Genomic DNA, 13,877 nt, shown 5'->3' with positions numbered 1-13,877 from the left:
TTACTCATTCAACAAATATTCTTTTTATTACTTATGTGCTAGACACTGACCTAGGAGTTGGGGATAATGACAGGTTACAATACAGACACTTTACGCTTGTGGATGGATGACTTTTTGGAGATATAAGTGTTATGGTGAATACTCTAAGTTTATATGTCGTTTTCTTAATAATGATCATAGAATCTTATATTATTTCTAGATGGAAAGGCAACACTTTTCTTTGCTTCCCCTTTCCTACCCTCTTCCAGTGCTAAGAAGTGTATGCAGAAATATGATAAATCAGGTGTATATGTGAGTACTGCCTTAGAGCATAGGTAAAGCTTATCTGTGACATCTCGCTTCCACCCAGCCATGTGCAGTATGAGATTCCAGCGGATTTTGTGACTATCTTCTAAGAAAATTTTGAATTTTGACAGACTTATATGACATACATATTGCCTCAGATACAATACATAGGTTATCTAATTTTCATTGTTTTAGATGCAGACCTCTCTGAAATGAAGAACAATGAACCTTATGACTATAAATTTGTTAAATGGATGACTAAAAATAAGGTAAAGTTCATTGGCCTTTGTAATATTGTGCTGTATTTTACAGTTAATTTGTGAAGGAAACTAGCTGACATGCTTTGAACAATGTTCACTGTAGTTTTCTTACATGGTAGTTCACTTGTGGCTCTTTGGAGGTACTTAATATCTTTTTTTTTTCTAACTGTTGTGAATACTTAGAAGTATCATTTTTTTCTAATGTCTGTGGTTAACATTTGAAATGTAAGTAATTTTCTTCTTTTACCTTCCTGTTTATTTTTTAGAAACTCTCAGCCATCCCAGTTTCAGCATTCTGTAACAAAGAGACCAAATTACAGTTTGAGAAGTTTGTGAGATTTTGCTTCATTAAAGTAAGTTTTATGTTCTACTGAAAAAACACACTTCCTTCCTAGAATGTCCTTCCGTCCTATTTATAAAGCACCATTTTTTCTATTGCCAGAGATGATATGCTTATAAAGCAGTTTTAAATGTTGTCTTGCTGCCATGAAATTAACTGCCTACCAGAGCAAGTGTTGAGTTTACAGCATAATCAGACTTCTTACCATGTAACATTACAATATCGAGCATGCACTAAAATATTACTAGACATGTTAAGACACAAAAAATTGGCCCGCCCAGGCGTGGCTCAGCGTTTGAGCATCGACCTAGGATCCAGGCGATCGGGGTTCGATTCCCAGTCAGGGCGCATGCCTGAGTTTGTGGGCTCGATCCCCAGCAGGGGGCGTGCAGGAGGCAGCCGATCAATGACTCTCTCATCATTGATGTTTCTCTCTCTCTCCCTCCCTCTCTTCCTTCCTCTCTCTGAAATCAATAAAGATATATTTAAAAAAAAAAAGATATAAAAAATTGTGATCCTTAATAAAGGAAAAAAAGCAGCCAATAGAAACAGATCTCAAGGTGACCCAGATGTAGAAAAAACATTTTTGAATAATGAACAGAGCCTCAGGTCTATGAGGCAATATCAAGTGACAGTTTACATGTAATTGGAGTACCAAAAAAAAAAAAAGAGAAAATGTAACAGATAAAAATCTTTTATGAAATAATGGCCAAAATTTTCCCAGATTTGGTGTAAAACAACTTACAGATCTAAAAGTTCAGTGAACCACAACAGAATATACAAAATAATAATAATAATAATAACCCCATATCTAGACATACCATAGTCAAACTGCTGAAAACTAAAGGTAATGATAAGATTTTGAAAGCAGCCAGAGAAAAACTATACTTCACATGCACAGGGACACATATGAGTGTTAGCTAACTTCTTATTGGAAAGAACAGAGACCAGAATGCAATGCAATGACATCTTCAAAATGCTGTAGTAAAAAATAGATCAGCCCCAGAATTCTATATCTAGGAAAATATTCATTAAAACGAAAAGTGATATATACATCACTGATAAATGAAAGCTGAAAGAATTCATCATCAGATCTGTAAAAAATAATACATTTATTATTGCTGTTTTTAAGATGTGATTGCTACTGAAAACAGTCATACTGACATCAAGGCACTCTCTATACCAACACATTCATCTGTAAAACTAGTCAGATTGATGTAAACATTATTTTCTACTTTTAGGGACAACCAATGGAAGACTTACCTATAATAAAATGTAAATGTTAACAACCTAACAATGTCAATGTTTAATTGACTAAAATATAGAGAAAGGGGTAAGGCCATTAACATTCTCATCTTGCAGTGGATCTAGATATCTATCTCTAGAGGTATATTATTTGAATATAAATAGAACTAGTAAAAGAAAAAAATAAATTAGACTTCCAGTTTTAAAATGGCAAACACAGCTCTTCCTCATTCTCTTTGTGGAAATTATTTTTAAAAAACAACTAAGAGAATGGAAAACAAATTCACGAATTCCCAAATAAGTGATAAAGAGTTGCCAAAAAAAGTAATGGTAGAGAGAAGACGCCTAGAAAGGCTCCCGCTTCTACATCTTTAAATCCCAGACAGAGCAGTTAGGTAGCATACTGTTTATTCAGAACAGTAGGAATGTTAAGTAAGATAATATAAGAAAATGAAATGGTAGCTGTCAGAGCTCAGATAAGAAATGTAATGGAAAAAATAAAGCTGTTGGTAATTGTACTGACAATGGAAACAGCACAGAGAACATTAAATACTTCTGTAAGCACATTAAGGATTGAGAAGAGTGGGCAAAAAGGAGTGGGAAAAAACAAAGAATTTAAAAATATTAGTAAAATTGTAGATGTGGAAGACAAAATAGGTAGAGCCACTGGGGGGAGGGGGGGGAAGCAGAACAAATAAAACCGGTAAAGAATTTTATAGCTTTCTTTTGAGAATGCTTTCCATTTCAAAAAAAACAAACAAATCTAACAATTGAAAAGGAATGCCTTATCTCAGGAGAAATTGTCACAGAATGATTAACACTGAGATATACCTTATGTAATATATTGGACTTTAAAGATAAGCAAATGATTCTTTGGCATCTAGACAAAAATGTCAAGGCCTGCACGGGGGCAGGATATGAGGATCGGTGTGAACTCGCCTCCTTTACATCAACATTCAATATTGGAAGATAGTGGAGCAGCTCCGAGGAGTCCCTAGGGAAAGCTGACATGCCTAACTCAATCTCTTGGAAAGACTGAAAATAAAAGGATGACAAAACATGCCAGGAAAATGGAAATCCAAAATGAGCAGATTGAATTTAGGACAAAATAAGCCAAAAAGCAGCACCTTACAATGGTTATGGGTAAAACCCTCAGTAGCTGTCAAATATATGAAAGATTTCTCCACCTCACTCTTAGTAAGAGACATGAAAATTTAAACTGCATTGAAATTTTATCTATTACATTGGAGCCACCAAAACAACTAAAAAGTTCAGTAAGACACTTTCATAGATTGAGAGTGGGAGTATAATGTGTACTCTTTGACTTGTTTCTGTACTTAGATATTAATTTCATTGTTTTCTTTTTGGAGGTCTGCTTTTGCATTTATTTTTTGAAAATTTCTCTTTACTTGAGATCAGATATCCATCAGATATCCTAAAGGTTCATCCTACTGATGAATCAGTCAGAGAAAGACAAATACTATATGATTTCACTTATTTGTGGAATCTAAAGAGCAATATAAATGAACAAACAAAATAGAAACAGACTCATAGGTACAGAGAACAGACTGATGATTGCCGGAGGGGTGGGTCTTTGGGGACTGGCTAAAAAAGGTGAAGGGATTGAGAGTACAGATTGGTAGTTACGAAATAGTCATGGGATGTAAAGCACAACATAGGGAATGCAGTCAATAATATTGTAATAACTATGTATAATGCCAGGTGGATACTGGAAATATTGGGGGGAACACTTTGTAAAGTATATAATTGTCCAACCACTGTGCTGTACACCTGAAACTAATACAAAATAATATTGAATGTAAACTGTAATTGAAAAAATTAAAAAAAATTTTTTTTAATCCAAAAAAATACGTTGTAGATTTCTTTGGTGTCAGAATAGTAGCAATAAAGTGCCCAGAACTGGCAGCCAGCATCATAAAACAGTATGAGGTAGTGATTGGCATCATACTTCTCTAATTCCTCTACTATTAAATTCTTGTGAGGTTCATTCCCTTTTCCAGCCAGAGAGCAATGGGATATAGAATTATAATAATTATTTGTTTTATTTGCTACTGGGCTCCTTAAAGAGCTTGGGACCTGTGTACTTGGCCACCGAAGTGAGGGAAGACACTGCAGACATCATATCCCAGGCTTTGTCCATGCTTCTACTGGGGTTATGGCTTAGTATAGGCAAGGCTTCCAGTGACTTAATTTGCTGGGAAGGCTTGTTCACTAATGAATGTTCTGGGGGCTCTGTCGTTGCTATGGAGGCCAAGGACAGTCTGGAGCTCAACTGGGCCCAGTTGAAGTTTCCAGGAGTTGAGGAGCACTGGTTCCTAAATCCCTGCACTACTCTTCCTGATAAACTGACTTTGGTATGTTTTTTTATATTTAAAACTTCACTTCATCTTGAATTTATTTTGATATGTAATGATGGTTATTTCATTTATTTACAGAAAGACAGTACACTAGATGCTGCTGAAGAAATCATCAAGGCATGGAGTAGACAGAAGTCTTGATAAATGGCCAACTGCTTTAATGTTTCTATTAGATGACCTAGTATGGAACTGTTATTAGTACTGCCACTCACCGGATATTGCAAAACAAATAGTTCAGTACAGATGAAATTTAAAGAAATATTCCATTTTTTCCCTAAATAAGTTAATCCCTAACAATATTCAAGAGATCTGATTTTTGTTTTTCAATTGAAATGTATTCTGTTGAAACACCTTCAACTAGCATTTTATGAGTCAGTATAGCATTGTGGATAAAAACTGTGAGATGCCGGTTTCTGCTTAACCTCTGTGTGCTTCAGTTTCCTCATCATAAAAGGGGAATAAAAATAGCATCTACATTATATGAAGTTTATGAGTTGTGTGTGAGGATGAAATGCACTGAGGTATGTAAAGCCTAGCAAGCAAAGACTCAACTAATGTTAGCCAGTTTTACTTCACCACCATGTAAAAAACTCAACCAGTTTACACCTTTCTCAACTTCATATTTTTGCTTTATCTGCCCTCCGGTAGTTCCTTCCCCTTCGCTGACTTTGAACTTTGCTCAGTTTTGCCTCTGTTCCAAGTACTGCCATTATCTGGGATGGCTTCAAGGTCCACATGGATTACCTTGGCTTTTGGTACTTTGTCTTCCTCAATCTGGTAATGGTGACCCCTACTTCAGCCACCCTCTCCCGTGGCCACACCCTGAACCTTTCATCTTTCTAGGCTGTTCCACCTTTGAAATAATAAATTAGTTATCTCATACTATAACCACCTGTCCTTACAATATTTTCCTTCTATCTATCTGTCTCCTCTTCCTCTCAAAATATCACATCTTTAAACTCAATATATGTATTTTCAAATCTATTTCACAAACAATCGTCCATGGCCCTCTTATATCATAATCAGCTAGGATCCTTGTTGAAAATAGGTTCTAGTCTTCACTTCAGACCTACTGAATAATTATTTCAGAATCTGGCCTTTCCAGATAATCTTAAGTTTGGTAATCACTGCTGTAGTCCATAGAATGCTCTATTTTATTCCTTTCAGCCCCCTTATATCTTTACTCCCTTTGTCATCCAGCTTAGGCTTCATCATCCATCACTTGGGGTGCTGAGAGCACAGCTGTAGCAAATGCAGTTGGGCAGATTCTAACAACTATGAGTGCACATCATTGAACTTAACTAGATTTAACTCTTCTATAAGCCCCTAATGAGCTTTCTCCACCTTTTACTATAGTAGCAATTTCTAATATTCTTCTATTCTTCATAATAAGAATGTCCAACCTTCTTTATTTTCACACCTCAATCCCCACCACCAGTAGCACAATCAGTGACCTCATCTCCCGCTTCTGTGAAAAATAAAATGTAAAGAAACAGAAGCAACCAGACCAGCAATCTCAACAGGAATCCTAAGAATGAGCCTTTAACATGAACATCAGCAGCCATCCTTTCTTCGTTTCCTCCTGGGGATGGGGACAGATTGGGGAGGATTGGTGGTTAAACAGAACCAGGCTCAGCCATCCAGAAGGAGGCCCAGGACCTCAAGAGCTAACTACTACAGAGCAATACAAATCCCATGTAAATTTTTAAATTTAGCTTGTCCACTCTTGCTGGGGACTTGATAACATTTTCACTCTCTGTGGCCTTGTCCAATGCTGATTCCACCGTCTGTGCCCTGGATCCTATTTCTTCTCACATTCTCCAGGACTGGGTTCAGTCCATTCTCTTGTATCTTCAGCTTCTACTTACTCTCTTCCTCAAAGTGCCTGGCCTTCCAATTTTTAAATCTCACCTTTGCATTCATCTAGGTTGCAGTTTCTAGCCTGTTCCTCCCTCACTGAACGCTGGGTACTTGGTCTTCTCACTTCCACCTGTTTTTCCTCCTTCCTGCTATTGAGAGTACATTCCTTGCACTCTCTTCTTGAGGAAATCTCAAATCCTTGAGGTTCGTGTATCTTTTTGAAGGATCACTCTGGCTGCTATGTTGAGAATAAACTGCAGGGGCAGCAAATGTCAGCATATGGAGACCTATTGCAGTACTTCAGGTAAAAGATCACAGTGGTGACAGCGGAAGGGTAAATAGATCTGGATATATTTTGAAGGCAGGACCAACAGAATTTGCTCACAGAGGTTATAAGGGGCATGAGAAAGAAGGGCTCAAGAAAGAGTCCAGTTTTTGGCCTGAGCAACTGGAAGGATTGAGTGCCATCGCTGAGGTTAAGTAAATAAATAAATAGATAAGTAGATAAAAACCACCAGGAGAAACAGGCTTGGGGAAGATCAGGAGGTCAGTGTTGAACATGTTCAGTTTGAGACGCCCATTCAACTTTCTGGGCTCGTAGGTGGCTGTATAGTCAGGATGGAGTTTCGGAAAGAGGCTGGATATATATACATTTGAGGGTCTGTGGCATATTAATAATAAAGACATGAGATTGGATCAGAGCACCACATATGTCAGTATTATCAACAAGAAGAAGACTAATGATAGCTCTGGATTTTTGAGAAGATTTAATGCAAAGTGGAATAACTCGTGTTTTCCCCATGTGATGATTCCTCTTTCTCTCTCACACACACCTCTCTTACCCTCAACCCTCTACAATCTGGATTCCACACCCAATATTGTTCTAAATTTTCTGGTGATCTCCATGTTCCTAGATTGAAAGGAAACTTCTCAGTCCCATCTGATTTCACCTCTTCGTATTTACCACTGCAGTCCATTCTGGCCTTAAACCCAGTCCTTTCTTATTCCTGTGACACTGCACATCTGTGAATTGCCTCCCCCCTCTCTGGCTGATCCTTTTTGGTCTCCTTTATTTTTAAATATTGGTATTTTTTCTTTCTCACTAAATAACTTAATCTACTGTATGTGCAAGTGACTCCTAAATCTCTTACCAGCCTAGTCCTATCGAATTTCAGGTCCATATATGCAACACCCCATTTGCCATCTCATGTGGACATTTTATAGGCAAACCTTATCTAGCCTTGTCTCCTCCCCTCAGTGAATGGTGCCCCCAACCCAGTTGCCTAAGTCAGAAAATCTAGAAATCATTTGTAACTTTTCTCCCACATCCTAAATATCGAAATATCCTAATATTTATCCCAAATATCTCTTAAATCAATTACTTCTCTCTACCCCAACTGCCACTGCTCTTAACTAGATTACTAATCAACATTCTAACAGTTAATATATTACGAATAGTCACATTTCAGATTACAGAAAGCGTAACCCATATGACTGTAAATCAAATAAAAAGGAATGGTCTGTCTCAACTGAACAGTTTCAGTTACAGCTTGTTCCTGGACTCAGATTATATGTCACCAGGCTTCATCGAGCAGTTTTATTATTTATTTTTAAAATATATCTTTATTGACTTCAGAGAGAGGAAGGGAGAGAGATAGAGATAGAAACATCAATGATGAGAGAGTCGTCATTGATCAGCTGCCTTCTGCGGGTCCCTGAGCAGGGATCGAGCCCGCAACCTGGGCATGTGCCATGACTGGGAATCGAACCCCGATCACCTGGATCCTAGGTCGATGCTCAACCGCTGAGCCACGCCCGGCTGGGCCATTGAGCAGTTTTAGATGAAGCTTTATCTTCAGATCGCCCCTCCTGTGATAGCAACAGGGTGGCAGCAGTTTCAAAGCATCATGGTAACACTAGCAAATCCAGCAAAAGAGGACACTTTCTCTCTGAAGCTCCAGCAAATGGTATAGTGTGTCTTACTGGCCCATTCCTGAGCTCCCTGCTGTGTCCAAGGAGGTTGGACATACTGAATAACTTATGCCAACCCAAGGCCAACTCAAAGTATATTGGTTGAAAGAAGGGAACAGAATGAAGAAGGGGGGAAATGGGTGAGCAAACATCTTAAGTGACTTTTAAAACCTTTAATTGCTCTCCATCATTCTTAACGTAAAGGTTAGCTTCCTCATCAGAGCCTACAGTACCCTACATGATATGCTCTATCTTACTGCTTCAGTCTCATCTTTCCCATCTTTTCCTACTCGAATGTGTACTGAACTTATTTTATTTTCTAACTGAGCCCTTTTCTCTCTGCCTTTCAGCACATGCCATTTCCTGATGTTCAGCATGCTTAATTTAGGTGGTGTATTAATGGTGCTTAATTTTATATGTCAGCTGGGCCTTGGTGTACAGATGTGCAATCAAACATTATTCTGGATGTTTCTGTAAGGGTGTTTTTGAATGAGATGAACATTTAAGTAGGTGGACTTTGAGTAAAGCAAATTGCCCTTCATAAGGTGGGTGGGCCTCATTCAATCAGTTGAAGGCCTTGATAAAACAAAAGACTGACCTCCCCTGAGCAAGAGGGAATTCTGCCAGCAGACAGTCTTCAGACATGAAGTGCAACATAACCTCTTCCTGGATTCCCAGCCTGCGGACGCACCCTGAAGATTTTGGACTTGCCAGCCTCCATAATCATGTGAGCCAATTTCTTAAATATCTTTCTACAGGAAAGTACTATTGGTTGTTTTTCTCTGAAGAGATCTCAGTAATGCAAGTGTACTAGCAAAAATGAAGATACATTATCTACAGATTTCCTAAAGTTATGAAAGAAGTCAGTCTGATATTATACTGAACAATACTGAGATACGGATTTCACACAGTAAACTGATGAATTTTTGAAAAATTTTAATGGCAGATAGAGTAAAACAAAAACTATGGTTTGGCTGTTCAAAAGCCGATAATATTCACCTTCTCCTTTACTACTATAGAGGCTAACAAGCCCAAATACCCAATTTCTCAGCTTCCCTTCCAACTAGTCAAAAATGCTGGAGAAGAGCTTCCCTTAATGGAAAAAGATAAAAGGCAAAGTTAGCCTGAAATTTTTTGTCTTTTTTTCCTTCATCTTTCTGCCTCCTTCCTACCTGTAATGTAGAAGTGAGGTCTGGAGGTGCAGCGGGCATCTTGCATTCATAGAGCAACTGAGCGAGAATGAAGGCCTGCGTAATGAGCATGGCAGAGCTGAAAGATGGGAAAAGACTGAAACCCTGGAAGCAATTTGGAGCCACTGTCACTAACCTCAGACTCTAATGCCTGAGACAAATAAACCCCTATTTATTAAAGTATCTGTAATCAAGTTTTCTGTTAATTATGGATGAATGCATTGCTGCCTGATATAGAGGATGTGGTACAAAGAACAATTTTTTTTTTCTTCTAGATGATAAATTGACCTGATGAAAAGGCCTGGAAGCAGAGAGGCCAGTCAGAAGGCTCCTGCAGGAGCCCAGAAAAAAGATGATGGGGACCTAAAGGATTTAGTGAGAGAAAGGTAAATCATCACGAATCTTTGTCAAATTCATGAATTTTCCCCATCATTCTTATGATGAAAACAATTATATAACCACACAACCACCAAATATGTTAAATAAAAAATTATTCCTAGATAAAGCAGGAAGTCTCCTCGGTCTCAGTTGAATAAACCCATGGGTAAAACAAAACACAACAAAAACCTCAACTATGTTCCTGAGACAAGAGAATTTCATTTTATTGCTGCTCTGAGAATACATTTAATTACTCAATCATGCCAATTAAATAGGAAGTTCACCTGCTGACAAACAGCTATCTTGGGATATATCAAAATAAATTGTAGAAGTAATTGGATTTTCTAATCAATATTAACTTCATGATATTAGACAGCTGCTACATTCTTTTACATTTAATACAGCACTTTTTTCTTATAAAATGTAAAATTTTTATTTGTTGAATCTCATGTTTAAAAAGGTGGAGCCCAGCTGGAGTGGCTCAGTTGGTTGAGCGTCACCCCGTGCACCGAAAGGCTGCTGGTTCGGCCCCTACCTCGTCAGGGCACGGACGGAAGGCAGCGATTGATGTTTCTCTCCCACATTAATGTTCCCCTCTCTCTCCACACCTTCCTCTCTCTAAGCATGTCCTTGGGTGAGGATTTTAAAAATTTAATTAATAAAAAAAAAGGGAGGTAATAACTTTGTCCTTTTGTCAGGAAAAGTGGTTATCCTGTCTGTAGTATTATTTTCTTAAACTCTTTTAGCCCTCTCATTAATTGTCCATTAAAATTATAAAATTATTGCCCATCCCGTGTTGCTCAGTGGTTTAGTGTCGCCCCGTGAACCAAGAGGTCGCTGGTTCGATTCCTGGTCAGGGCACATGCCCGGGTTGCGGTCTCCATCCCTGGTAGGGACCGTGCAGGAGGCAGCTGATTGATGTCTCTGTCTCATCGATGTTTCTGTTTCTCTATCCCTCTCCCTTCCTCTGTAACAATAAAAAATGTATATTTTTAAAAAAGTATAAAATTATACTTTAGCTGAAACCTTAGTGCTGCGTCTTCTAACACCATAACTCCATTGACTGTGTAAATTCCTGAGATGACTTATAACACTACTTTTATTTATTGTACTTTATTTTTTTTCAGTTACAGTTGACATACAACATTGTATTAGTTTCAGGTGTATGACCTAGTGATTAGACATTATCTAACACCCTGATAAATCCTGTGCCCGACACCATACGTAGTTATTCCAATATGTATTAATATGTATTATTGATTATGTTCCCTGTGCTGTGCTTTCCATCTCTGTGACTAAGCTGTAACTACCAATTTGTACTTCTTAATCCCTTCACATTGTCCACCCATCCTTCCCATCTGGCAACTGTCAAAATGTTCTCTATGAGTTCGTTTCCGTTCCGCTTGTTTATTTTGTTTTTCATTTCTGTTTCGTCTGGTGTAAGTATTGCTACCCCAGCTTTTTCCCCCGTTTTCATGAAATATCTTTTTCCATCCTTTGCGTTTTCAGTCTGTGCGTGTCTTTCGACCCGAAGGGAGTCTCTTGCAGACAGCATTTGTAAGGGTCTTGTTGTCCCTCCAACTGCCATATGCCTTTTGCTTGGAGCAGGTAACACTTGCATTTACAGTACTTTCTGATAGATGTGTACCTGTTGCCATTTTATTATTCATATTTATTTATCCTCCCCCCCCCCCCTTTAACTTGTCTTATAATAGTGGTTTGGTGGTGGTGAACTCCTTTAGCTTTTTTTTTATGGCTAAAATCAGCGGATGGATGGTGAGTGGCAATGTTTTTACTTCACAAAGCGTGGGGCAGGGTCCTTCCGTCTCATTAAGTGAAAGAACAAAACCCTAGGTAGGAAAGGTCAGAAAATAGTGAGGATGGGCAGGTATAATGGACAATTTTGTAGAAGAGAGAAAGCGCTTAGGGGAAAAAAGAAGAAAAATATAGCTATAATGGGAAAACTCTCTCGGTAGGCCTCACTAATTTGTTTTAATTATTGTGAAGAACAGTCAGAATAATGACATTTAAAAAATATAGTCTTTCACTCAATCCACCAATGACTCATACAAACCAGCATTTATTGGGTGTTTTCTGTATGCAAAAGGTTAGTCACCAAGGTCCAAAGAAAAATAGGGTGCTTCAGTCCTCAGTGAGTTCACTGCAGTTTATTTCCAAGCACCTGAAGTAACAGAATGAGCCCTGGCAAAGCACTGTTTAGAAAAGGTCCTTGTTACATTGATTGATTTCAACACCTAAACTGCACTAAGATTTTAAGGACTTTTTAAATATCATTCTCCTATTTCAAAAGTATGGGTTGCTTCCTGTCTTAAAGCGTTATAACCAAAGTTACAATTTTTCTATTTTTAGCATTTTTGTGTTTCTAATTTTATGTTATTATAAATAACATTACAGTGGACATCTTCCTGAACATAGTATCCCATATTCTAGATTATTTCTGTACTCTAGTTCTCATAAGGGGTTTCCTGGCTCAAGAGGCTTTAACATCTAAATCATTATTGGAAGACTGCCAGATTGCTTTCTAAAAGGTTTGTATCAGTTTATAACACTGCGAGCAATGCATGACTGAATGAGAGAAGCAATTTTATGTCCTAATTGGAGGGTCATACTTTATAATAAATAGTTTGAGAGTTTTAATTTAATATTCAAGTAATATTAGGTTATTTGAAAGTAGGTACTTATTTTATACAATAAGGTTTTTAGCATGTGATTTTTAATGAAAATAATAAACATCAAATGTTAAAAAATATTCAGTCTTTAAGAAAGTGTCAAGTAACAGGTCACAGAAATATGAACATGTTTCATGTTCTCATTTTTCCCCCTATAGTTCATCAGGGCACTTGAAAACCATTAATAGGACTTAAAAAGCAAATCTTATCTACACTAAAGTAAGCGTGCTTAAAAACATTTTTAGGAAATTATAGTCTCATATAGCATCCCCCCTCTTCCCCATTTTTTATTATAGAATGAGAAAGTTGTTATTTTAGGAAAATCATTAGCTTTAAGACATAAATGAAACAATACTAAATAATGCAGCTTAAGTTTTGAAGTCACACAATGCCAAATGATATCTTTTTGGAAAAAACATGAGTTTAAAAAGTCACAAGCTATTAATGTAAACCCTTAGAATTATTTTGTTTTGTTTTTATCGAGTGATTTAGAAGTTTAAAAGAAAACTACTGCTCTCTAAATATTGAATTAAAAGTGAATTAATTTCTATCAGTTCTCCTCCCTGATTCTGTAAGGAGATAATTGACAGTTAATATTTTCTACTTATATATTATTGTTTTAAGCCTACATTCTACTTTCTGGAACTTCAGAGATGTTTGTCTTTTCTCAGTGAAAAATTGGATGTATTCTCAAATGGAGTTCAGGCCACCATTATTGGGGAATAAAAGATTTCAGATAAATTAACAAACAAATGGAAAAGTTAGATTCAGGATCACATATGCAAGTACATTTAGCAATGGAATATGAGCCAGGCACATTTCAGTTTAGGTAGCACATGATTTGACAAACACACATGTCCTTATATGGACAGCTGGCTAGAATATTTTAGAGCACAGCTGCCCCATAAAATGAAGCCCACACAAATGCTGCAATCACACTGCTTGTTTAATTCATTCCCTGATGTTAAAATCTGTAAATATGCATTTCTGTATATTGAGTTTCTATTAGGAGGCATCTTTCATTGACTCTGTAGTCAAATTGCCAAGGTTCAAATCCCCGGTCTGTCATTTACTAGCTGTGTGACTTCAGGGTAGTTACTTAACCATTCTGTACCTCAGTATTTCCATCCACAAAATGGAGACCGTAATAGTATCCAACTCATAGAGTTGTTGTAAAGGTTAAATGGGTTAATATATGCAAAGTTTTAAAATAGTACTTGGCATATAGTAGGCAATATATGAGTGTCTACTACTATTATTATCATAATTATTAATTTTTA

General features: G+C 37.3%; 1 protein-coding gene and 1 long non-coding RNA gene across 4 annotated transcripts in view; both read left to right on the top strand.

The window, feature by feature from the left end:
* KYAT3 (kynurenine aminotransferase 3) overlaps positions 1 to 4,987 on the top strand; it is a 43,310-nt gene extending 38,323 nt beyond the window's left edge. For both annotated transcript variants that reach the window (XM_016211334.2, XM_087820569.1), the window contains 3 exons: positions 481 to 554; positions 812 to 898; positions 4,587 to 4,987. In XM_016211334.2, the coding sequence (XP_016066820.2) occupies positions 481 to 554; positions 812 to 898; positions 4,587 to 4,649 (224 nt within the window). In that variant the 3' untranslated portion in view covers positions 4,650 to 4,987. The remainder of the gene's footprint in view (positions 1 to 480; positions 555 to 811; positions 899 to 4,586) is intronic.
* Positions 4,988 to 6,961: 1,974 nt separating this feature from the next.
* On the top strand, positions 6,962 to 10,932 carry LOC107535774 (uncharacterized). Of its 2 annotated transcripts, XR_001603069.2 has the most exons (3): positions 6,962 to 9,066; positions 9,805 to 9,915; positions 10,368 to 10,388. It is a non-coding gene; the product is annotated as an uncharacterized LOC107535774 (long non-coding RNA). The 2 variants fall into 2 exon arrangements; XR_001603068.2 differs by having other exon boundaries at positions 9,805 to 10,932.
* The last annotated feature ends 2,945 nt before the right edge of the window (positions 10,933 to 13,877 follow it).

Source organism: Miniopterus natalensis, chromosome 9, assembly GCF_054644295.1.
Source record: "Miniopterus natalensis isolate mMinNat1 chromosome 9, mMinNat1.hap1, whole genome shotgun sequence".
In the NCBI taxonomy this organism is placed as follows: domain Eukaryota; kingdom Metazoa; phylum Chordata; class Mammalia; order Chiroptera; family Miniopteridae; genus Miniopterus; species Miniopterus natalensis.
The sequence above is the reverse complement of the archived record's forward strand: the minus strand, read 5'-3'. Positions and strand labels throughout refer to the sequence as shown.